General features: G+C 39.2%; 1 protein-coding gene across 7 annotated transcripts in view; it reads left to right on the top strand.

Moving 5' to 3' along the window:
* LOC131352544 (serine/threonine-protein kinase WNK2-like) overlaps positions 1-27,742 on the top strand; it is a 65,162-nt gene that overhangs the window by 33,124 nt on the left and 4,296 nt on the right. For 3 of the 7 annotated variants that reach the window (XM_058388714.1, XM_058388710.1, XM_058388716.1), the window contains 14 exons: positions 14,242-14,358; positions 16,617-16,784; positions 18,838-18,889; positions 19,194-19,277; positions 19,463-20,100; positions 20,487-20,544; positions 20,673-20,746; positions 20,820-21,017; positions 22,072-22,466; positions 23,206-23,423; positions 23,515-23,718; positions 24,335-24,433; positions 26,749-26,793; positions 27,308-27,615. In XM_058388714.1, the coding sequence (XP_058244697.1) occupies positions 14,242-14,358; positions 16,617-16,784; positions 18,838-18,889; positions 19,194-19,277; positions 19,463-20,100; positions 20,487-20,544; positions 20,673-20,746; positions 20,820-21,017; positions 22,072-22,466; positions 23,206-23,423; positions 23,515-23,718; positions 24,335-24,433; positions 26,749-26,793; positions 27,308-27,615 (2,658 nt within the window). The remainder of the gene's footprint in view (positions 1-14,241; positions 14,359-16,616; positions 16,785-18,837; positions 18,890-19,193; positions 19,278-19,462; positions 20,101-20,486; positions 20,545-20,672; positions 20,747-20,819; positions 21,018-22,071; positions 22,467-23,205; positions 23,424-23,514; positions 23,719-24,334; positions 24,434-26,748; positions 26,794-27,307; positions 27,616-27,742) is intronic. The other 4 variants (XM_058388715.1, XM_058388713.1, XM_058388712.1 and 1 more) reach the window with 3 other exon arrangements.

The following is a 27,742-nucleotide window of genomic DNA, read 5'->3' as shown; positions in this document are numbered from 1 at the left end:
TATATGGATGGATAGATAGATGGCTAGATAGATGGTTATATGGCTAGATAGATAGATAGATGGCTAGATAGATAGATAGATGGCTAGATGGCTAGATAGATGGCTAGATGGCTAGATAGATAGTTATATGGATGGATGGATGGATGGATGGCTGGATGGATGGATAGATGGCTAGATGGCTGGATGGCTGGATGGCTGGATGGCTGGATGGATGGATGGATGGATGGATGGATAGATGGCTAGATGGATGGATGGCTGGATGGATGGATGGATGGATGGATGGCTAGATGGATGGCTAGATGGCTAGATGGATGGCTAGATGGCTAGATGGATGGCTAGATGGATGGATGGATGGCTAGATGGATGGATGGATGGCTAGATGGATGGATGGATGGCTAGATGGATGGATGGATGGCTAGATGGATGGATAGATAGATGGCTAGATAGATGGTTATATGGCTAGATAGATAGATAGATGGCTAGATAGATAGATAGATAGATAGATAGATAGATAGATAGATGGCTAGATAGATGGCTAGATGGCTAGATAGATAGTTAGATGGATGGATGGATGGATGGATGGATGGATGGATGGATGGATGGATAGATGGCTGGATGGATGGATGGATAGATGGCTGGATGGCTAGATGGCTAGATGGCTGGATGGCTGGATAGATGGATGGATGGATGGATGGATGGATGGATGGATGGATGGATAGATGGCTAGATGGATAGATGGCTAGATGGATAGATGGCTAGATGGATAGATGGCTAGATGGATAGATGGCTAGATGGATAGATGGCTAGATGGATAGATGGATAGATGGCTAGATGGATAGATAGATAGATGGCTATATGGATGGATAGATAGATGGCTAGATAGATGGTTATATGGCTAGATAGATAGATAGATAGATAGATAGATGGCTAGATAGATAGATGGCTAGATAGATGGCTAGATAGATAGATGGCTAGATAGATAGTTATATGGATGGATGGATGGATGGATGGATGGATGGATGGATAGATGGCTGGATGGCTGGATGGATGGATGGCTGGATGGATGGATAGATGGCTAGATGGATAGATGGCTAGATGGATAGATGGCTAGATGGCTATATGGATGGATAGATAGATGGCTAGATAGATGGTTATATGGCTAGATGGTTATATGGCTAGATAGATAGATGGCTAGATAGATAGATGGCTAGATAGATAGATGGCTAGATAGATAGATGGCTAGATAGATAGATGGCTAGATAGATGGCTAGATAGATAGTTATATGGATGGATGGATGGATGGATGGATGGCTGGATAGATGGCTGGATGGCTGGATAGATGGATGGCTAGATGGATAGATGGATGGCTAGATGGATAGATGGATGGCTAGATGGATAGATGGATGGCTAGATGGATAGATGGATGGCTAGATGGATAGATGGATGGCTAGATGGATGGATGGATAGATAGATAGATGGCTATATGGATGGATAGATAGATAGATGGCTATATGGATGGATAGATAGATAGATAGATAGATAGATAGATGGCTAGATAGATGGTTATATGGATAGATAGATGGATAAATGGATGGCTGGATAGATGGATGGCTATATGGATAGATGGATGGCTATATGGATAGATGGATGGCTATATGGATAGATGGATGGCTAGATGGATGGATGGATAGATAGATAGATGGCTATATGGATGGATAGATAGATAGATGGCTAGATAGATGGTTATATGGCTAGATAGATGGTTATATGGATAGATAGATGGATAAATGGATGGCTGGATAGATGGATGGCTGGATAGATGGATGGCTGGATAGATGGATGGCTATATGGATAGATGGATGGCTATATGGATAGATGGATGGCTATATGGATAGATGGATGGCTATATGGATAGATGGATGGCTATATGGATAGATGGATGGCTATATGGATAGATGGATGGCTATATGGATAGATGGATGGCTATATGGATAGATGGATGGCTATATGGATAGATGGATAGATAGATAGATAGATAGATGGCTAGATAGATAGATGGCTAGATAGATAGATGGCTAGATAGATGGCTAGATAGATAGATGGCTAGATAGATAGTTATATGGATGGATGGCTGGATGGATGGATGGCTAGATGGATAGATGGATGGCTAGATGGATAGATGGATGGCTAGATGGATAGATGGATGGCTAGATGGATGGATGGATGGATGGATAGATAGATAGATGGCTATATGGATGGATAGATAGATAGATGGCTAGATAGATGGTTATATGGATAGATAGATGGATAAATGGATGGCTGGATAGATGGATGGCTGGATAGATGGATGGCTGGATAGATGGATGGCTGGATAGATGGATGGCTGGATAGATGGATGGCTGGATAGATGGATGGCTATATGGATAGATGGATGGCTATATGGATAGATGGATGGCTATATGGATAGATGGATGGATGGATAGATAGATAGATGGCTATATGGATGGATGGATAGATAGATGGCTAGATAGATGGTTATATGGCTAGATAGATGGTTATATGGCTAGATAGATGGTTATATGGCTAGATAGATGGTTATATGGCTAGATAGATGGTTATATGGCTAGATAGATGGTTATATGGCTAGATAGATGGTTATATGGATAGATAGATGGTTATATGGATAGATAGATGGATAAATGGATGGCTGGATAGATGGATGGCTGGATAGATGGATGGCTGGATAGATGGATGGTTATATGGATAGATGGATGGTTATATGGATAGATGGATGGCTATATGGATAGATGGATGGCTATATGGATAGATGGATGGCTATATGGATAGATGGATGGCTATATGGATAGATGGATAGATAGATAGATAGATGGCTATATGGATAGATAGATAGATAGATAGATAGATAGATAGATAGATAGATAGATAGATGGCTATATGGATAGATAGATAGATAGATAGATAGATAGATAGATAGATGGCTATATGGATAGATAGATAGATGGCTATATGGATAGATAGATAGATAGATAGATAGATAGATAGATAGATAGATAGATAGATAGATAGATAGATAGATAGATAGATGGCTATATGGATAGATAGATAGATAGATAGATAGATGGATAGATAGATGGATAGATAGATGGATAGATAGATGGATAGATGGCTATATGGATGGATGGATGGATAGATAGATGGCTATATGGATGGATAGATGGTTAGATGGCTAGATAGATGGTTAGATGGCTAGATAGATGGTTAGATGGCTAGATAGATGGTTAGATGGCTAGATAGATGGTTAGATGGCTGGATGGATGGATGGATGGATGGATGGATGGCTAGATGGATGGATGGATGGTTAGATAGATGGATGGATGGATGGCTAGATGGATGGCTAGATGGATGGCTAGATGGATGGCTAGATAGATGGCTAGATAGATGGCTAGATGGATGGCTAGATGGCTAGATAGATGGATGGATGGATAGATGGATAGATAGATAGATGGCTATATGGATGGATGGATAGATAGGTAGATAGATGGATGGATGGATGGATGGCTGGATAGATAGATAGAAAGATGGCTGGATGGATAGATGGATGGCTAGATGGCTATATGTATGTATAGATGGATGGCTAGATAGATAGATAGATAGATAGATGGATAGATAGATAGATGGCTATATGTATGTATAGATGGATAGATGGATAGATAGATAGATGGCTATATGTATGGATAGATGGATAGATGGATAGATAGATAGATGGCTATATGTATGGATAGATGGATAGATAGATAGATGGCTATATGTATGGATAGATGGATAGATAGATAGATGGCTATATGTATGGATAGATGGATAGATAGATAGATAGATAGATGGCTATATGTATGGATAGATGGATAGATGGATAGATAGATAGATGGCTATATGTATGGATAGATGGATAGATGGATAGATAGATAGATGGCTATATGTATGGATAGATGGATAGATAGATAGATGGATGGATGGATGGATGGATGGATGGATGGCTGGATGGATGGATGGATGGATGGCTGGATAGATAGATAGAAAGATGGCTGGATGGATAGATGGATGGCTAGATGGCTATATGTATGTATAGATGGATGGCTAGATAGATAGATAGATGGATGGCTAGATAGATAGCTGGCTATATGTATGGCTAGATAGATAGATGGCTAGATGGATAGAAAGATGGATAGATGGCTAGACAGATAGATGGCTATATGTATGGATAGATAGATAGATGGCTATATGTATGGATAGATAGATAGATGGCTATATGTATGGATAGATAGATAGATGGCTATATGTATGGATAGATAGATAGATGGATAGATAGATAGATGGCTATATGTATGGATAGATGGATAGATGGATAGATAGATAGATGGCTATATGTATGGATAGATGGATAGATGGATAGATGGATAGATAGATAGATGGCTATATGTATGGATAGATGGATAGATAGATAGATAGATGGCTATATGTATGGATAGATGGATAGATAGATAGATGGCTATATGTATGGATAGATGGATAGATGGATAGATAGATAGATGGCTATATGTATGGATAGATGGATAGATGGATAGATAGATAGATAGATAGATAGATAGATAGATAGATAGATAGATAGATAGATGGCTATATGTATGTATAGATGGATGGCTAGATAGATGGATGGCTAGATAGATAGATAGATGGCTATATGTATGGATGGCTAGATAGATAGATAGATAGATAGATAGATAGATAGATAGATAGATGGCTATATGTATGTATAGATGGATGGCTAGATAGATGGATGGCTAGATAGATAGATAGATGGCTATATGTATGGATGGCTAGATAGATAGATAGATAGATAGATAGATAGATAGATAGATAGATAGATAGATAGATAGATAGATAGATAGCTGGATAGATAGATAGATAGCTGGATAGATAGATAGATGGATGGATGGCTAGATGGCTATATGTATGGATAGATGGATGGCTAGATGGCTATATGTATGGATAGATGGATGGCTAGATGGCTATATGTATGGATAGATGGATGGCTAGATGGCTATATGTATGGATAGATGGATGGCTAGATGGCTATATGTATGGATAGATGGATGGCTAGATGGCTATATGTATGGATAGATGGATGGCTAGATGGCTATATGTATGGATAGATGGATGGCTAGATGGCTATATGTATGGATAGATGGATGGCTAGATGGCTATATGTATGGATAGATGGATGGCTAGATGGCTATATGTATGGATAGATGGATGGCTAGATGGCTATATGTATGGATAGATGGATGGCTAGATGGCTATATGTATGGATAGATGGATGGCTAGATGGCTATATGTATGGATAGATGGATGGCTAGATGGCTATATGTATGGATAGATGGATGGCTAGATGGCTATATGTATGGATAGATGGATGGCTAGATAGATGGATGGCTAGATAGATGGCTATATGTATGGATAGATAGATAGATAGATAGATAGATAGATAGATAGATAGATAGATAGATAGATAGATGGCTAGATAGATAGATGGCTAGATAGATGGCTAGATAGATGGCTAGATAGATGGCTAGATAGATGGCTAGATAGATAGATAGATGGCTGGATAGATAGATAGATAGATAGATGGCTGGATAGATAGATAGATAGATAGATAGATGGCTGGATAGATAGATAGATAGATAGATAGATAGATGGCTGGATAGATAGATAGAAAGATGGCTGGATAGATAGATAGAAAGATGGCTGGATGGATAGATGGATGGCTAGATGGCTATATGTATGGATAGATGGATGGCTAGATGGCTATATGTATGGATAGATGGATGGCTAGATGGCTATATGTATGGATAGATAGATAGATAGATAGATAGATGGCTATATGTATGGACAGATGGATAGATGGATAGATGGATAGATAGATAGATAGATGGCTATATGTATGGATAGATGGATGGCTAGATAGATAGATAGATGGCTATATGTATGTATAGATGGATGGCTAGATAGATGGATGGCTAGATAGATAGATAGATGGCTATATGTATGGATGGCTAGATAGATAGATAGATAGATAGATAGATAGATAGATAGATAGATAGATAGATGGCTATATGTATGTATAGATGGATGGCTAGATAGATGGATGGCTAGATAGATAGATAGATGGCTATATGTATGGATGGCTAGATAGATAGATAGATAGATAGATAGATAGATAGATAGATAGATAGATAGATAGATAGATAGATAGATAGATAGATAGATAGATAGCTGGATAGATAGATAGATAGCTGGATAGATAGATAGATAGCTGGATAGATAGATAGATGGATGGATGGCTAGATGGCTATATGTATGGATAGATGGATGGCTAGATGGCTATATGTATGGATAGATGGATGGCTAGATGGCTATATGTATGGATAGATGGATGGCTAGATGGCTATATGTATGGATAGATGGATGGCTAGATGGCTATATGTATGGATAGATGGATGGCTAGATGGCTATATGTATGGATAGATGGATGGCTAGATGGCTATATGTATGGATAGATGGATGGCTAGATGGCTATATGTATGGATAGATGGATGGCTAGATAGATGGATGGCTAGATAGATGGCTATATGTATGGATAGATAGATAGATAGATAGATAGATAGATAGATAGATAGATAGATGGCTAGATAGATAGATGGCTAGATAGATGGCTAGATAGATGGCTAGATAGATGGCTAGATAGATGGCTAGATAGATGGCTAGATAGATGGCTAGATAGATAGATAGATGGCTGGATAGATAGATAGATAGATAGATGGCTGGATAGATAGATAGATAGATAGATAGATGGCTGGATAGATAGATAGATAGATAGATAGATGGCTGGATAGATAGATAGAAAGATGGCTGGATAGATAGATAGAAAGATGGCTGGATGGATAGATGGATGGCTAGATGGCTATATGTATGGATAGATGGATGGCTAGATGGCTATATGTATGGATAGATAGATAGATAGATAGATAGATAGATGGCTATATGTATGGACAGATGGATAGATGGATAGATGGATAGATAGATAGATAGATGGCTATATGTATGGATAGATGGATGGCTAGATAGATAGATAGATGGCTATATGTATGGATGGCTAGATAGATAGATAGATAGATGGCTATATGTATGGATGGCTAGATAGATAGATAGATAGATAGATAGATAGATAGATAGATAGATAGATAGATAGATAGATAGATAGATAGATAGATAGATAGATAGAAAGATGGCTATATGTATAGATAGATAGATAGATAGATAGATAGATAGATAGATGGCTATATGTATGGATGGCTAGATAGATAGAAAGATGGCTATATGTATGTATAGATGGATGGCTAGATAGATAGAAAGATGGCTAGATAGATAGATGGCTATATGTATGGATGGCTAGATAGATGGATAGAAAGATGGCTGGCTAGATAGATGGCTATATGTATGGATGGCTAGATAGATAGATAGATAGATAGATAGATAGATAGATAGATGGCTGGATAGATAGATAGATAGATAGATAGATAGATAGATAGATAGATAGATAGATAGATAGATAGATAGATAGATGGCTGGATGGCTGGATGGCTGGATAGATAGATAGATGGCTGGATAGATAGATGGATGGCTGGATGGATAGATGGATGGCTAGATGGATGGCTAGATGGCTATATGTATGTATAGATGGATGGCTAGATAGATAGATAGATAGATAGATAGATAGATAGATAGATAGATAGATAGATGGCTATATGTATGGATGGCTAGATAGATAGAAAGATGGCTATATGTATGTATAGATGGATGGCTAGATAGATAGAAAGATGGCTAGATAGATAGATGGCTATATGTATGGATGGCTAGATAGATGGATAGAAAGATGGCTGGCTAGATAGATGGCTATATGTATGGATGGCTAGATAGATAGATAGATAGATAGATAGATAGATGGCTGGATAGATAGATAGATAGATAGATAGATGGATGGCTGGATAGATAGATAGATGGCTGGATAGATAGATGGATGGCTGGATGGATAGATGGATGGCTAGATGGATGGCTAGATGGCTATATGTATGTATAGATGGATGGCTAGATAGATAGATAGATGGCTGGATAGATAGATAGATAGATAGATAGATAGATAGATAGATAGATAGATAGATAGATAGATAGATAGATAGATAGATAGATAGATAGATAGATAGATAGATAGATGGATGGCTGGATAGATGGATGGATGGCTGGATAGATGGATGGATGGCTGGATAGATGGATGGATGGCTGGATAGATGGATGGATGGCTGGATAGATAGATGGATGGCTGGATAGATAGATGGATGGCTGGATAGATAGATGGATGGCTGGATAGATAGATAGATAGATAGATAGAAAGATGGCTATATGTATGTATAGATGGATGGCTAGATAGATAGATAGATAGATAGATAGATGGCTATATGTATGGATGGCTAGATAGATAGAAAGATGGCTATATGTACACTATATTGCCAAAAGTATTCGCTCACCTGCCTTGACTCGCATATGAACTTAAGTGACATCCCATTCCTAATCCATAGGGTTCAATATGACGTCGGTCCACCCTTTGCAGCTATAACAGCTTCAACTCTTCTGGGAAGGCTGTCCACAAGGTTTAGGAGTGTGTTTATGGGAATTTTTGACCATTCTTCCAGAAGCGCATTTGTGAGGTCACACACTGATGTTGGACGAGAAGGCCTGGCTCTCAGTCTCCGCTCTAATTCATCCCAAAGGTGTTCTATCGGGTTGAGGTCAGGACTCTGTGCAGGCCAGTCAAGTTCCTCCACACCAGACTCTGTCATCCATGTCTTTATGGACCTTGCTTTGTGCACTGGTGCACAGTCATGTTGGAAGAGGAAGGGGCCAGCTCCAAACTGTTCCCACAAAGTTGGGAGCATGGAATTGTCCAAAATGTCTTGGTATGCTGAAGCATTCAGAGTTCCTTTCACTGGAACTAAGGGGCCAAGCCCAGCTCCTGAAAAACAACCCCACACCATAATCCCCCCTCCACCAAACTTTACACTTGGCACAATGCAGTCAGACAAGTACCGTTCTCCTGGCAACCGCCAAACCCAGACTCGTCCATCAGATTGCCAGATGGAGAAGCGCGATTCGTCACTCCAGAGAACGCGTCTCCACTGCTCTAGAGTCCAGTGGCGGCGTGCTTTACACCACTGCATCCAATGCTTTGCATTGCACTTGGTGATGTATGGCTTGGATGCAGCTGCTCGGCCATGGAAACCCATTCCATGAAGCTCTCTGCGCACTGTTCTTGAGCTAATCTGAAGGCCACATGAAGTTTGGAGGTCTGTAGCGATTGACTCTGCAGAAAGTTGGCGACCTCTTCGCACTATGCGCCTCAGCATCCGCTGACCCCGCTCCGTCAGTTTACGTGGCCTACCACTTCGTGGCTGAGTTGCTGTCGTTCCCAAACACTTCCACATTCTTATAATACAGCTGACCGTTGACTGTGGAATATTTAGGAGCGAGGAAATTTCACGACTGGATTTGTTGCACAGGTGGCATCCTATCACAGTTCCACGCTGGAATTCACTGAGCTCCTGAGAGCGACCCATTCTTTCACAAATGTTTGTAAAAACAGTCTGCATGCCTAGGTGCTTGATTTTATACACCTGTGGCCATGGAAGTGATTGGAACACCTGATTCTGATTATTTGGATGGGTGAGCGAATACTTTTGGCAATATAGTGTATGTATAGATGGATGGCTAGATAGATAGAAAGATGGCTAGATAGATAGATGGCTATATGTATGGATGGCTAGATAGATGGATAGAAAGATGGCTGGCTAGATAGATGGCTATATGTATGGATGGCTAGATAGATAGATAGATAGATAGATGGCTATATGTATGGATGGCTAGATAGATAGAAAGATGGCTATATGTATGTATAGATGGATGGCTAGATAGATAGAAAGATGGCTAGATAGATAGATGGCTATATGTATGGATGGCTAGATAGATGGATAGAAAGATGGCTGGCTAGATAGATGGCTATATGTATGGATGGCTAGATAGATAGATAGATAGATAGATAGATAGATAGATAGATAGATAGATAGATAGATAGATAGATAGATAGATAGATAGATGGCTGGATAGATAGATAGATAGATAGATAGATAGATAGATAGATAGATAGATAGATAGATAGATAGATAGATAGATGGATGGCTGGATAGATAGATAGATAGATAGATGGATGGCTGGATAGATAGATGGCTGGATAGATAGATGGATGGCTGGATAGATAGATGGATGGCTAGATAGATAGATAGATGGCTGGATAGATAGATAGATAGATAGATAGATAGATAGATAGATAGATAGATAGATAGATAGATAGATAGATAGATAGATAGATGGATGGCTGGATAGATAGATAGATAGATAGATAGATAGATAGATAGATAGATAGATAGATAGATAGATAGATGGATAGATAGATAGATAGATGGATGGCTGGATAGATAGATAGATGGATGGCTGGATAGATAGATAGATAGATGGATGGCTGGATAGATAGATAGATGGATGGCTGGATAGATAGATAGATGGATGGCTGGATAGATAGATAGATAGATAGATAGATAGATAGATAGATAGATGGATGGCTGGATAGATAGATAGATAGATAGATAGATAGATAGATAGATAGATAGATAGATAGATAGATAGATAGATAGATAGATAGATGGATGGCTGGATAGATAGATAGATGGCTGGATAGATAGATGGATGGCTGGATAGATAGATAGATGGATGGCTAGATGGATGGCTAGATGGCTATATGTATGTATAGATGGATGGCTAGATAGATAGATAGATGGCTGGATAGATAGATAGATAGATAGATGGATGGCTGGATAGATAGATAGATAGATAGATAGATAGATAGATAGATAGATAGATAGATAGATAGATAGATAGATAGATAGATAGATAGATAGATAGATAGATAGATGGATGGCTGGATAGATAGATAGATAGATAGATGGATGGCTGGATGGATAGATGGATGGCTAGATGGATGGCTAGATGGCTATATGTATGTATAGATGGATGGCTAGATAGATAGATAGATGGCTGGATAGATAGATAGATGGCTGGATAGATAGATAGAAAGATGGCTGGATGGATAGATGGATGGCTGGATGGATAGATGGATGGCTAGATGGATGGCTAGATGGCTATATGTATGTATAGATGGATGGCTAGATAGATAGATAGATGGCTATATGTATGGATAGATGGATAGATGGATAGATAGATAGATGGCTATATGTATGGATAGATGGATAGATAGATAGATGGCTATATGTATAGATGGATAGATAGATAGATAGATAGATAGATAGATAGATAGATAGATAGATAGATAGATAGATGGCTGGATAGATAGATAGAAAGATGGATAGATGGATGGCTAGATGGCTATATGTATGGATAGATGGATGGCTAGATGGCTATATGTATGTATAGATGGATAGATAGATAGATGGCTATATGTATGGATAGATGGATAGATAGATGGATAGATAGATGGCTATATGTATGGCTAGATAGATGGATAGATAGATGGATAGATAGATGGATAGATAGATAGATAGATAGATAGATAGATAGATAGATAGATAGATAGATAGATGGCTGGATAGATAGATAGAAAGATGGCTGGATAGATAGATAGATAGAAAGATGGCTGGATAGATAGAAAGATGGCTGGATAGATAGAAAGATGGCTGGATAGATAGAAAGATGGCTGGATAGATAGATAGATAGAAAGATGGCTGGATAGATAGATAGATGGCTATATGTATGTATAGATGGATGGCTAGATAGATAGAAATATGGCTAGATAGATAGATGGCTATATGTATGTATAGATGGATGGCTAGATGGCTAGATAGATAGATAGATGGCTATATGTATGTATAGATGGATGGCTAGATAGATAGAAAGATGGCTAGATGGCTAGATAGATAGATAGATGGCTGGATGGATGGCTGGATGGATGGCTGGATGGATGGCTGGATGGATGGCTGGATGGATGGATAGATAGATAGATAGATAGATAGATAGATAGATAGATAGATAGATAGATAGATAGATAGATAGATAGATGGCTGTATGTATGTATGGATGGCTAGATAGATAGATACATAGATGGCTATATGTATGGATGGCTAGATAGATAGATAGATAGATAGATAGATAGATAGATAGATAGATAGATAGATAGATGGCTATATGTATGGATGGCTAGATAGATAGAAGGATGGCTAGATAGATAGAAGGATGGCTAGATAGATAGAAAGATGGCTAGATAGATAGAAAGATGGCTAGATAGATAGAAAGATGGCTAGATAGATAGAAAGATGGCTAGATAGATAGATGGCTATATGTATGTATAGATGGATGGCTAGATGGCTAGATAGATAGATAGATAGATAGATAGATAGATGGCTATATGTATGTATAGATGGAAGGCTAGATAGAAAGATGGCTAGATGGCTAGATAGATAGATAGATGGCTGGATAGATGGCTAGATAGATGGCTAGATAGATGGCTAGATAGATAGATGGCTATATGTATGGATGGCTAGATAGATAGAAAGATGGCTATATGTATGTATAGATGGATGGCTAGATAGATAGATAGATAGATAGATAGATAGATAGATAGATAGATAGATAGATAGATAGATAGATAGATAGATAGATGGCTATATGTATGGATGGCTAGATAGATAGAAAGATGGCTATATGTATGTATAGATGGATGGCTAGATAGATAGAAAGATGGCTAGATAGATAGATGGCTATATGTATGGATGGCTAGATAGATGGATGGATGGCTGGCTAGATGGATGGCTATATGTATGGATGGATGGCTGGCTAGATGGATGGCTATATGTATGGATGGCTATATGTATGGATGGCTAGATAGATAGATAGAAAGATGGCTGGCTAGATAGATAGATAGATGGCTAGATAGATAGATAGATAGATGGCTGGCTAGATAGATAGATAGATGGCTAGATAGATAGATAGATAGATGGCTGGCTAGATAGATAGATAGATGGCTAGATAGATAGATAGATAGATAGATGGCTGGCTAGATAGATAGATAGATGGCTAGATAGATAGATAGAAAAATGGCTGGCTAGATAGATAGATAGATGGCTAGATAGATAGATAGATAGATGGCTAAATGTATAGATAGATTGTCATCATGAAAGCATGTACAGTGGGTGAAATAAGTATTGAACATGTCACCATTTCTTCAGTAAATATATTCCTGAAGGTGATATTGACATGAAATTTCTGATGTTGGTAACAACCCATCAGTCCACACATGCAAAGAAATCAAACCATAGATGTCTGTAAATTATGTGTAATAATGTGAAATGAGACAGGGGGAAAAAATATTGAAATTTTTTGAACTGAAATTTATTTAATACTGGTAATGACCGCTTCACGATGCCTCCTGCATAGAGAAAGTAATGAAGTGTTAAGCTACAGTAGTCTGATTGTTAGTAGTCAGTGATTAATTGAAAAAAGACGACTACTAAACTTTTTTTTTTTTTTTTTTAAATACAGCAAAATCTGTTTTTAGGCTTCACTGTTAAAGAAGTTCATTGGTTCAGCTGAAACGGCTGATTATGAACCCCAGTGTTCCCACAGTGTGGAGCAGAAGCATCATCTAGCTTAATGATGGATGGAGAATGTGATGTCTGCAGCAGCACCTGGGAGATTTCTCCATGTTCCTCACTAGCATTCACAAATGCAACCTGCTGCTCTGAAAAATCTCCTTCTCACTGTACCAGAGTGATCTTATTTTGTTTGCCTTTTTATTGCCTTCTAATGACATTTCTTATTACGTATAAATGGGATCTGTTTCTGCAAAACAAGCCAGAATTACAAATCTACCTCTAAGATGTACTCTGTGTAGGAGAATGATGTTTTATTAGACCTTTTGACATCTTGTGCTTCTAAACATTAACTGAACCAGTCATGATCATACTGAGTCTCTTTGGTATACTGTAGGTGTGTAACACGGGGGATAAGATGGTGGAATGCCAGCTGGAGACTCACAACCACAAGATGGTCACTTTCAAGTTTGACCTCGATGGAGATGCTCCAGAGGAGATTGCAACATACATGGTAAACTTCCTCCATATATGTTTTCCTTGTTCTATTTTTCTGTTTATACACGTTCATCTTTTTTTTGCACATCATTGTTTAATGCTGTGTGTGTGTGTGTGTGTGTGTGTGTGTATATATATGTGTATATATATATATGTGTATATATATATATATATATATATATATATATATATATATATATATATATATATGTATATATATATATATATATATATATATATATACATATACATATATATATACATACATACATACACACACACACAGATCAGGCATAACATTATGACTGACTGCCTAATATTGTTTGTGTCCCCATTTTGCTGCTAAAACAGCCCTGACCCAACAAGGCATGGACTCCACTTTAAGATCCTTTAAGTCCTGTAAGTTGTGAGAAGGGGCCTTCATGGATCGGACTTCTTTGTCCAGCACATCCCACAGATGCTTCATTGGATTAGGATCTAGGGAATTTGGAGACCAAACATCTCAAACTCGTTGTTGTGCTCATCAAACCATTCCTGAACCATTGTTGCTTTTTGGAACGGCGCATCCTCCAGAAAGAGGCCACAGCTATCAGGGAATATCGTTTCCATGAAATGGTGTACATGGTCTGCAACAATGCTTAGGTAGGTGGTACGTATCAAAGTTACATCCACATGGATGGCAGGACCCAAGGTTTCCCGACAGAACGTTGCCCAAAGCATGACACTGCCTCCGCCACCTTGCTTTCTTCCCGTAGTGCATCCTGGTGCACTGTGTTCCCCTGGTAAGTGAAGCACACGCACCCGGCCATCCACGTGATTTAAAAGAAAATGTGATTCATCAGACCAGTCCACCTTCTTCCATTGCTCCGTGGTCCAGTTCTGATTCTAACGTGTGCCCATTGTTGGTGCTTTCGGGTCAGCACCCTGACTGGTCTGCAGCTATGCAGCTCCATACACAACAAACTGTGATGCACTGTGTATTCTGACACCTTTCTATCAGAACCAGCATTAACTTCTTCAGCAATTTGAGCAACAGTAGCTCATCTGTTGGATCAGATCAGATCAGATGGATGGAGGCTTTCGCTCCACATGCATCAGTGAGCCTTGGCCGCCCATGACCCTGTGACTGGTTCACCACTGTTCCTTCCTTGGACCACTTTTGATAGATACTGACCACTGCAGACTGGGAACACCCCACAAGAGCTGCAGTTTTGGAGATGCTCTGATCCAGTGGTCTAGCCATCACAATTTGGTCCTTGTCAAACTCGCTCAAATCCTTACACTCCATTTTTCCTGCTTCTAACACATCAACTTTGAGGACAAAATGTTCACTTGCTGCCTAATATATCCCACCCACTAACAGGTGCCATGATGAGGAGATAATCAGTCTTATTCACTTTACCTGTCAGTGCTCATAATGTTGTGTGTGTATGTATGTATATGTGTGTGTGTATGTGATATCTATCTATCTATCTATCTATCTATCTATCTATCTATCTATCTATCTATCTATCTATCTATCTATCTATCTATACATACACGAACAGGCAAAACATTATGAGCAATAACAGAGCTCTCTGTTTAAGAATTTGTTAGTCCTTAATTTTTTGCTCTGATAAAACTGCCCCTCTCTCATCTCTGCTTTGCATTTGTATCTGGCCCCAACCCTGTTTCCTCCACTCTTGTAAGAGCTACATTTAAATATTGATTTGTCTTCCATTTTCTTTCTTAACCCAACACTTGAATTATACAAGACCTTTGGCTGTATAACAGCATACTAGGATGCCCCTGTTATATAATGGTCTTGTTAATTTAGAGCACAATGCTGGTCTCGGAGAACCCTGCTGATTTGGAATTTTACCTCTTTGCCAACACAATTTAAATGTTTGGTTTTACGTTTTGGTTAATATCAACGTAAAAAAAAAAGTTATTAAAAAATAGTTATGCCCTTGCAGTACCACTTCTGGCCATTGGGGGGATCATTTTTGCAATATATATTTTATGCTTCTATTTCTTGAGTTAATTATTTACTTATTCAGTTCACTTTTTTTGTATACTGCTTTTAACAATACACGCTTTCGCAAACAGCTTTTCAGATTTATCTAGATCCCTTCAATCTGTTCCTCCATACTGCAGAATATCACTTGGTGTTCGTGACCGTCATGGAATTCCAAGGTGTCCAAGGTTTAACTGTCAAGACGGTTGCTAGTTATGTTTATAATGTTTAAGGACTTGCACACTTTCTTTAAAATCAGTACATTATTTGTCCATTAGGTTGAGAACGACTTTATCTTGCTGCTTGAGAAGGAGATGTTCATTGAGCACCTGAAGGACATAGTGGAGAAGGCTGAGGACATCCTGAGTGAAGATGCAGAGGGAGAGAGAGGTTCAGGACATCTTTCCCAGCCACATCAGAACCTCAAAGGGGGAACTGGTTTTGAGGTGAGCCCAGAACCACGAAGAAATGGACTCTTTTTGCATCATTTAATGTCTAATTAATTTGCGGGGCAATTATTTCAGTTTACTTAACATAATTAACATGTCCAGTTGTAAAACTATTTACTACAAAATATCAGGAAATGCGACCCGATCGTTTTCCTTACACACTGTTAAATATTCTCCGAGTGCCTAGAGGATGTTGTCTGTCTTCGAGTGAGATTCATCGCTTAATGCCTGACGGCTAGCACTCACCATTTCCTTCAGACATTAAAGATTAAAGAGCCAACCTCTTTTGATGTATAGTTATTAAGCCTCCCCCAGAGTGCATTTTTTTTCCTATGGCAAGGGAGGGAATGCTGATGAGCAAAGTGTGCAGAGAGGAATGAAATGCTAATGTCTGCTTCATGCTTAAGAATAAGCTTTAATGCTCCTTGTGGAGATGCTCTTTGCCTGAAAAGTTGAAGGTGTAAATGAATACTGTGATGTAAGGAATAATTTATGGAATGTGTCTTTAATGGACATTGTCTCAAAGCAGCTTTACAGAACATAAACATATGTACAAAAGTCCTAGATGTTGGACAAAATCATTCCTAGTGAGCAAGCCTGAGGTGACTGTGGCAAGGAAAAACTCCCTTAGATGGTATGAGGAAGAAACCTTGAGAGGAACCAGACTCAAAAGGGAACCTCATCCTCATTTGGGTGACACCGGAGAGTGTGATTATGAATTATTCTAAACACCGGAGAGTGTGATTATGAATTATTCTAAACACCGGAGAGTGTGATTATGAATTATTCTAAACACCGGAGAGTGTGATTATGAATTATTCTAAACACCGGAGAGTGTGATTATGAATTATTCTAAACACCGGAGAGTGTGATTATGAATTATTCTAAACACCGGAGAGTGTGATTATGAATTATTCTAAACACCGGAGAGTGTGATTATGAATTATTCTAAACACCGGAGAGTGTGATTATGAATTATTCTAAACACCGGAGAGTGTGATTATGAATTATTCTAAACACCGGAGAGTGTGATTATGAATTATTCTAAACACCGGAGAGTGTGATTTATGAATTATTCTAAACACCGGAGAGTGTGATTATGAATAATGTCCTTTCTACAGTCATATACAGTCAGTTGGAGTTGTGTGATGCAGATACAGCATATGTAGAATGTCGTGTGTATTAATTAGGACGACGTTGTCATGACACTTTTTTTGTTTATTAAGGAATTTACTTTTTCCACGTTTATAGTTATTTGATGTAGTGTTCCTGCCATCATCCTTAAACAGCTGTTTTCTCACTATCCCCTTTTGTTTAATTGATGTAAATTGACACTTGTCATCTATTATTATGTTTTTTTTCTTTTTCTTTTAATAAATCTGTTCATTATGTAATCCCCATACTATAGAAACTTTAATCACCTAATAGGGCATGACTTGAATTACCCTAAACAACACATGCCCCCTTCACACACACACACACACACACTTCACGCTCCTGTCAGTTGGACAAAGGTACTAAACACTGCCTCCAAAATACTGAGCTCCAAAATAGAACCATATTTCTACCAGAATTTCTTAGAAAAATGATGAAATGCTTATAGCTAACACAGAATAATCCAAGAATAATCATTTAATTCATTTTAAGATTATTTACTTGTAATTTAAATTTAATATTCCTCTTCGTCATTTTCTGATCTACCAGGAATATAATATAAAATATTATTATATGGCTGTAGCCTAAATAACAATCCTGCTTTTGTGAAAGACCTCACTGTTTTTGAATCCTAGTTAGTCACAATTGAGAGGAAATGGAATATTTTTCAGAAAGCTTCACAGATGGGCAGGATTAGAGGCAGGAAAGTTGTGTTCATTCATTCATTCATTTGGAAGGTTAACTTTTTTTAAAAAAAAAACAAAAAACAAATCAATCACCCACTTTCGGTTTACATTCTAATAAGAAAACCGTTATACACTAAACAGATGTATATATTCACCTGGATATGTATCTAATGTTTAATCGAAGTATGTTTTCTTCTCGGATTTTCTAGGGAGCAAAGCCTCAGCAAACGCAGTCTAATCAATTGGTATACCAACAAAATGGTAAGACTTTTAGAAGCATGTATATGTATACTTAGTTATGTAACTGATTTAAATGCATTTCAGCAGAATCAGGTTTCTGTGTACACATTTCCACATGTTGAATGGACACTGCATTAATCCTATAGTCCAGTCTGGTGTTTCACTGTTAAGCATACGTATGATCTGCATGATGTGATAATGGAAAGCTTTTAAAGAGACAGTAATGTACTGTGTGACCGGTTCTCAGTTTCTGAGATTGATATTGATCAGGAGTGCATGTGTGACGCTGTTTGTGTTGTAATGGGTGTGTGTCCATGTGTCTTAGTACTTCACACTGGAAAACGTTGGTTCATCATCTGCCCTGTGGCAGAGACTGCCAGTAATGGTGAAGACAATCTCACAGCCAAAGGTATGTGTGTATGCTAGTGTGCTAGTAGTAGGACTGTAACCAGACAGCATATTTTTTAAAAAGTGTTCCACACAAGCAAACACAAATGTTAGGATGAGTAAGTACTGCTAGCTGAGTTGGTACTTTGTAAATCAAGGTTGTTATTCATCAAGGTTATTTATTTTTTCCTTCTCTCTGACTCTCAGACCCAGAGGGCACACCTGCAGCTCCAGACGCTAGCATAGGTGAAGCCAGACCTCTACAGAATAACCCACCACTGTCTAACACCGCCCCCCTCAGTGCCCCCGAACACCCCCAAACAGCAGACGATCCTCAAAAGACTCATTCAAGAGGAATGTCCATGGTTGCCGACATCCCGTGCTGTCCTATCGCCACTCCCACTTCCCAGGCTGATAATGTCCAGGCTGATAATGTGAAAACAAATGTCCCCCCTCCCCAGCCAGCCAGTCACGACCCCAGCCCTGTCTCGGACACGTCTCTGACCCAGGTTCAACCAGTAGTGCTTCAGCAGCCTTTTTCCACCCCTGTTCCACCCCCTACGCAGTCACAGCCTCAGAGCCCTGCCCATCAAACTCAAGGTCCCCCTGCTTCCACTTCACACACACAGCCAGGGAGTGGACCAGCAGAGTCTGATGGGGAAGGGCCTCCTAGACTAGAGTTCACTGACAGGACAATAAAGACGCTTGATGAGAAGCTCAGGAATCTTCTGTACCAGGAGCATAATCCCTCACAATCCACGAGTTCCACCTCGGATCCTCCCGGCTCACCTCCAGTATCAGACAGCCAAAGCAGCGATGGACCACTGAGAAGAGGGGAGATTCTGGTAATAAATAAATACATGGATAGAAAGAAACCTCTAAGCATTTAGCCATCAGCATTAGACATATTGTGAAATGGCATTAATTAGAGTTAGATTAATTAGATCTAAAGAGGATCATTGCCCAGCCAGTGTATCTTACATTAAGGCATACAGCTATAATATACATTTAATCATATTTACGCATAGCAGCAAACATCTTAACAGCAAGGACACTAATTATAGAAGCATGTATAGAAGTTCTCTGTGCATGCAATTTATGTAAAAGCCAGGAGCTGGAGTGAAGAGCCACTGAAAACAAAGTTGCTTAGGTTGATCTGTTCTGGTTGTACAAATTCTAATTATCTGCATCAGTTCCTGTGTTTGATTCCTTCTTTTTTCCCCTCTTTCAGCCTCAGATTCCAGAGAGGATCGATAGTCTCGGTACCTTGAGTGACTCTGCTGTTGCTCGTAAGTGGTGTATTTATGTATGGTTTTGTATAAGGGGGATTATTCAAACCAGGTTATCTTTACTCCATGTTAAAAGATATCATTTAATATGAACATGAACTGAGCTAAATGTGTTCATATTGTGTTAGCTTTAAATAGACAGCCGGCAACTGACTTGGAGGGCAACTCTGACGGACTCTCTACCTCGAAAAGCCGTTTCCAGGTAACAAGACTTCTGCATATTTCACGTTATCTATCGCACATGTATATGCATTTACCATAACCGTTATCTCTAGATTGCTCCCACGGCACCAGATATTGTCCAGAGTTTGGAGCGTGGCAGAAAGAGCCGAACTTCCTGCAGTTCTGTGGCACTTGGACACGCAGGAGACGAGGATGCAGATATCGGCGTTTCCACTGCAGATGAGAATGGAGGCCAAACAATGCAGATGTGCCATAGTAATCGTTACTCAGCGCCTCCAAACCTATATCAGGTGTGAAAGAGAGTTTTCTAAAGAACTGCGCTCTTCACTGCATTCTTATCAGTTCCTATTCTAGATATGTCCAGTGAATATCATTTTATTTTAGATATGACCAGTGTATATAATTCTGTTCTAGTTCAGACTGGCATGTGTAATCTTTTATTCTAGATATGACCAGTTTTATATAACCTTATTCCATTAATGACCAGTGTATATAATCTCATTCTAGATATGTCCAGTGAATATCATTTTATTTTAGATATGACCAGTGTATATAATTTTGTTCTAGTTCAGACTGGCATGTGTAATCTTTTATTCTAGATATGACCAGTTTTATATAACCTTATTCCATTAATGACCAGTGTATATAATCTCATTCTAGATATGACCAGTGTATATAGTCCTATTCTAGATATGACCAGTGTATATAATCCTATTCTAGAAATGTCCAGTGTATATAACCTTATTCTACAGTAGATATGACCAGTGTATAAAAATTGTTCTAGATTTAGCCAATATTTACAGTATAATCCATTTCTAGATATGACCAGTGTATATAATCCTATTCTAGAAATGTCCAGTGTATATAACCTTATTCTACAGTAGATATGACCAGTGTGTAAAAATTGTTCTAGATTTAGCCAATATTTACAGTATAATCCATTTCTAGATATGACCAGTGTACACAAAACCATTAGATATATAGTATATTCATTCACAGAAATGTCTAGTGTATATCGTTTTTATTCTAGATACGTCCAGTGTATATAATCTTATTCCAGATATTACTAGTGTGTATAATACTACTGTTATAGGTTTTGACCAGTATTTACAGTATAATGCATTTCTACATATGCCCATTGTGTGTAATCCTATTCTAGATATGACCGGTGTGTATAAAACTGTACTAGATTTGACCAGTATTTACAGTATAATCCATTTCTTGATATGAGCTGTGTATATAAACCTATTCTAGATATGACCAGTGTACGGCTGTACATTTGTTCTCTGGATGTGACGTAGCTGTTCAATTATTACAGCTTTTTTTTTTTTTCTTTTCCTCTAGGACATGCTCACCTCCAACGTGGAGGCCGCAACCTCAATGCCTCACGCTCATACCTCCTTTTCAATGGATGGAGCCACACAGCATGGCTACCATCTCTCCACAGATTCTGGCGAAGAGGACAGCCACATGATTCTGCCCCATAAACCTGCACAGGCCGTTCCCACCCATTCGGAGCACGTCGGAAGTGATCTTGTAAAACGGGCTGTAGCTTTCTTCCGTCGCTCTGGTCGCAGCAGCAGTGTGCAGAGCTCCGATTCTCCCTGTCGTCCACCAGTTCTTAATGGCCACGCCCCGTGTGTTTCAAGCCATGCCCACTCCGCATACGTCAGCAGTGACAATGACTCGGAGTTTGAGGATGCTGACATGAAAAAGGAGCTGCAGAAGCTTAGAGAAAAGTAAATACACCACTAATATGCAAACTCCTGATTCTTCAGTAGCACAGACTGCAGGTTGTGCCTATCAATTTCTGTGCATGCTTCTATACACAAAACATTGTCCCACACGTTGAGAAAATGATGTTCAGCAGCGCTCAGAAGCACACTGTAATGCTGTCATCATTTTCATTTTTTCAGTGAGCACATAATGCGAACCTAACTAGGTTTGTGCTTACTGAGCCTGCAGTGCAAAATATGCTGTCACTGGAACCAGCTGTACTGCTAGATGTTAGCCTCGGTAAAGTGTTCATTAAAACTGCAGGACATAATGCATAGTGGCAGGTGACATCAAGTATGATTATCCAGTTGATGCCATTGTTATTATACTTGGCTGCCAGTAATTTTACAAATTGGTTGCAGGTCATATTAAGGGCCAAACAAACAGATTAACTTCAAGGAAAATGTAAATAAATAGCGCCGCAAATCTTTATGGAATTTTTTTTGTGCATAAAAATAATTGCATTATGACAGCTGGAGTAACTTTAGATTAGGAGGTAACTATGTATGCGTGTATGGGCTATAGATTAATGTAGATGTGGAACTGTGCTGTGGGATTGTTCCTTTTCTGAAGGAATTCTAATCAGTCTTGCCTTTTCCCTTAGAACACCTTGCTCTCTAAAAGTTAATCCCACTTGTTCCTACAATTCCTAAAGTTTTACTTGAACCGAAACATGAGTCCATGTCTCCTGCTGTTCCTCAGGCATATGAAGGAAATCTCTGAGCTGCAAGCCCATCAGAGAAGCGAGATTGAGCAGCTTTATTCGCGACTCGGACGCGCCGTGCCTCCTAGCGTGGGATTCCCGCATGCTGTGCCCCCAACTGGCCGCCGCCGCAGAACCTCCAAACACAAGCTCAAAGCGGGCAAGCTTCTTAATCCAACTGTGCAACAGCTCAAATCCAACCGTGCCAACAGCCCAGGTATGTTTAAGTGCATACTTGTGTAGACAGCATTGTTGTTTTTTTTTTTTTTTAATTCTTTGCAGTACAAACGCTCTCTCTCTCTCTCTAGCCGAGACCTGTTCCAGCATGTCGGCATCCCCAGCTAAAAGCTCAGGTCTAGGTAACAGCTCTGTGGCTTCCAGCAGGGCCACACTGCAGAGTCCAGTGTCTGAACCTCTGCAACCAGTCCAAACCCAGCAGCCATGCTCGCTCAAAGTCTCACTTTCCTCTGACAACATCTATGATTCAGCCCCACCTGCGCTCCCAGGGCAAGGTAACACACACACATGCATCCACAGACTCTGCCCTTACATATATACATATATATTTATATCTAGACCCTTGCTGTGTCTGTGTATAATCTACATTTGTGTCTCTCATACTCTCACACATGTTCATATACAAGTCTTTGTCGAAGTGCTCAATACATGAATTTGCATGATCACTTATTACACAGCATTCTTAAGGACTCTCTTCATCTGTGTGTCACACACATCGTAAACACACACGCTGTAGGAAGGCTGCAAAGTATTAGATTGGGATCTTTAAATATTTCCTTAGATGCATTATCAGTTATTGCATCTATTAAACACACAGTCACACACGACATTTTCATAACTTGCAAACAAGTCTCTGCTGCCAGTCCTGTATAGATAAGAACAAGGACCAGTGGCCCAACACACACACACACCATGAACATGACCATTAATCCTATTAATATTTGGCTGTGCCTTACTGTCTATGCTGAGATGATACGGGTCTCTAAAATCTGATGTGTTCGCTGTTACACCACTCTCCCTCTCTCTCTCTCTCTTTCTCTCTCTCTCTCTCTTTCCCCCTCTCTCTTCTTCCTTTCTTTTCTCTCTACCTCTTATATTCGTTCTTCACAGGCTGGACCGTTTACCACCAAACATCCGAGAGAGTCACCTATAAATCTAGTAGCAAACCACGCACTAGATTCCTCAGTGGACCCGTGTCTCTGTCCATCTGTTTGTATTTGTTTTATTCCTACTTTACTTCACTCATTCCATCTGTCTTTCCAGTCCATTTTTTTTAGGTTCTTTCTCTCTCTCTCTCCCTCTGTTTCTCTCTCTCTCTCTCTCTCTCTGTTTGCCCATCCCGAAAGTTATGTGACTTGTTTTAATTTTTTCCCCCTATACACACAGCCATCAACATTCTCATCAGACATTTTTCATCCATTTCCATTTGTCCATTGATCATTCCCGCACCGATTTTGTCGATTACTTCATTCATACAAACGCTTTGCGCTGCTTCTGCGTACCAAACAACATTAACCGTGTCTTCCCCCAAACATGGGCTTTCCAAAAACCTTGAATCTTTTGAGAACACGAAAGAGCACTTAAATATGCGTGTCTTGCCAAAGCCTTTGTATCTTCTGTACATGTGGTTTCTTTCTTTTTCACTGATTGTCCTCACATATGTTTAAAAAAGAAAAAAAAAAAAAAAAGGCCCATACCGGCATAAGAGGATGATGAGCGCGCTGTCTCATGTTTGGATTCGGAAGACGTGCATGCCAGAGGCACAAGCCAGGCTCACTTTGGAGACCGTCAGGGCCGTATATCAAATTCTTACCTTCCTTCCTTCCTTCCTTCCTCATCTCTGGCTCTACACTGCATGACTCTTTTAAACATAAGAAAAAAAAAACAAAGCAGCCTCTGCTACTCTTGTAGAATAGCTTTTTTCCCCCAAAACAGTTTGTGCTTTAATGTCTTTTTAAGTAGAACTTAATTTCAACTGTTTCTCTGTTTTTGTTTTCCTCGGGCATCAATGAACACCTTCAGCTGTGATGACTGACATGCTGTCACACAAACCTATTTTTCGGGGTTCTCTCTGTAGAGTGTATTTATAAATATATCTTCACTTCCATGCCCCCAGTATATTCATGTTCTGTTCATAATTGGTTGTTTTTTAATTCCTAGCCTTCCTAGTAAGCATAAATGGTGAAGGGAATGGCCTTCTGTTATACAGAGGTCATGTTCCCACCAGAGGAAAGAGGTTTAGATGCAGTCCAGAAACATTGAGTTTAGATTTTTTTTTTCCCCTGATAATTAATCATAATTATAAATATATTACTACTTTATTATATTATTTATGATATATTATGTATATTATTTTATTTTGCTTTATTTTAAAAATGAGTGGATCCCTCCTTAAAGTTACTGTTCCCATTCCTAGTCTTTGAGACCTATATTTTAGTGTGAGTCTCTGCTAAAACTGTGTCCTGGATACTACTAAATATGAAGAGCCACAAAATCCCTCTATCTTATAAACAGCTAAAGACATGCAGTTTTCTACATAATTTGCTGCGTCACATCCGAAAATGGAAATTTGAAACGCACAGTGTGATTTATCGGGTTTCTTTTTTTTTTGCAAATGGAAATCAGGAAATGACTCTTTATAAATATAAAATAACGATTTTATTATCTCAGAATGGAAATTCGTAACTCTACCAGCTTATAGCAGTACCACGTTCGTCACTGGGCTTCGTTATGAGGTCGAATTCTTAGTCACTATAGTCTGTGTTTAATTAAGCTGGAGTTTTTTAGGATACAAGTGAGTAATTGAGAGCGTGACACAAATCTCTTTATATTTTTTACAAGATTTAAAATCATGAGCAACTCTAGAGTGAGCATAAGACTGCTCATAACTTTGGGAAAATCTTGTAGGTTTTGGACTTGACATCTTTTTCGTATTTATCCTCATATATTTTAGTCATAGCTCCATCTGGTTCGAATAGATATTACATTCATTGCACATGAACAAAATGTATTGAGAGGGCACATTGCCTGAGTGATGACACATCACAGTCTTAAAACATAGGATTTTATTAATGGATGGTGTTACACTTAGCTTCTGGATACGCTTGCCTGTATTAGATAAAAGTCCGCTTGGATCAAGTCTAGCCTAGCTTCCAGAGTGCACAGTGAAGCATAAGAATGCAGTAATGAGTTTACTGTTTCCGAGTGCTCTGTTTATTTAAAAGAAAGAGAAGGAAAAAAATGATTTTGGTCAACGAGTCGTTTTCTGTTTTCCATTTTTTTTTTTCCCCCATTCCAGTTGGAAGTACATTTTGGGCCCATTCTTCTCACGAATAATGCACATGCTCCCAAGCATTACAGCCTAATTAAATCTCCCCGCACCTCCTTATTCTGATCCTGTGTTTATTAACTGATTTGGTTGCTGCCTGTGGCTGTCCACCAGTTTGTCCAGTGAGCAAAGGTGTGCAGCGTCTCCCTCCTTGCCCCTAACCCTGTGTTGTCTGTATTGTTCTGCCTCTCTATAGGGTCTACTCTGAAACGACTATGTCTAGGCAAAGAGCGCAGTAGTAGTAACTATCCCATTTACTCTTACTCTGTAGATCCTTCTTCCTTTCTTTTGTTATTCCCTTTTTCTTCGTTTTGCTGTTATTTTTTCTTTGTTGGTGTCTCTTGGCATGACCACAAGAGTGAGCGTTGTCATCTACTTGTGTTTGAGTGTTAAAAAACAAACCAAAAAAAAAATGCAGCAATGAAGTGTTTCACTTCATTGTTTTAAATTCTCCCCTTCCTATTGCATGGCAGTGGATGGTGTTGCTTCTGTTCTTTTTTGTCTGCATGTTTGATTGTAAGACGTGATTCAGCAGTTATGCGGGGGAGTCAAATCTTTTGGCTGCTTGTTGTCCGGAAATACCGAAAAATCCAACTAGCTGGGGAAAGTGATAACAGGCATGTGCGCACTAGCCAAAAGACGGCCAGATTCACATCAAGCAGCCAACCGATGACTCGTGACGCACTATTTCTGTCCTTTTTTTTGTTCGTTCTTCATTTTTAAGGTGTCCTTTCTCCTCTATGTCTCTCTTCTAGGGTCATCGCATTGCAGTGGAACAACTTCAGTAAGCTCAGCATCCAATCAGCAATCAGCACCGTCTCCTGTTGCCATGCCTGTACCTGATCCTCAGCCATTCACAACACTCGCTCAGGCTCAGACCAACAACAGCAATAACAAAAAGCGGACGTTCACCGCCGACTTGCACAAGCTGGTTGACGACTGGGCAAGAGAGACGCTCAGCGCCGCCCCTCAGCCCCGCCCTTCCCTTAACCAAATCAAACAGCAGCAACGGAATCAGGACCTGAAGGGCACGCTGACACACATGAGTGGAGGCACAGTTCAGGTACATCCTGCAGATGTAGATTCATTCCACTGAGAGGTGGTCCTTTTATCAGTGATTTTCCGATTTAGACATCTTTATTATCCAGCAGTAAAACTGTACAATAAAAAGAACTAATGTGTACATAAAG

This window comes from Hemibagrus wyckioides, linkage group LG05 (assembly GCF_019097595.1).
Source record: "Hemibagrus wyckioides isolate EC202008001 linkage group LG05, SWU_Hwy_1.0, whole genome shotgun sequence".
NCBI classification, from domain to species: domain Eukaryota; kingdom Metazoa; phylum Chordata; class Actinopteri; order Siluriformes; family Bagridae; genus Hemibagrus; species Hemibagrus wyckioides.
This window is presented reverse-complemented; position numbering and strand designations above follow the sequence as displayed.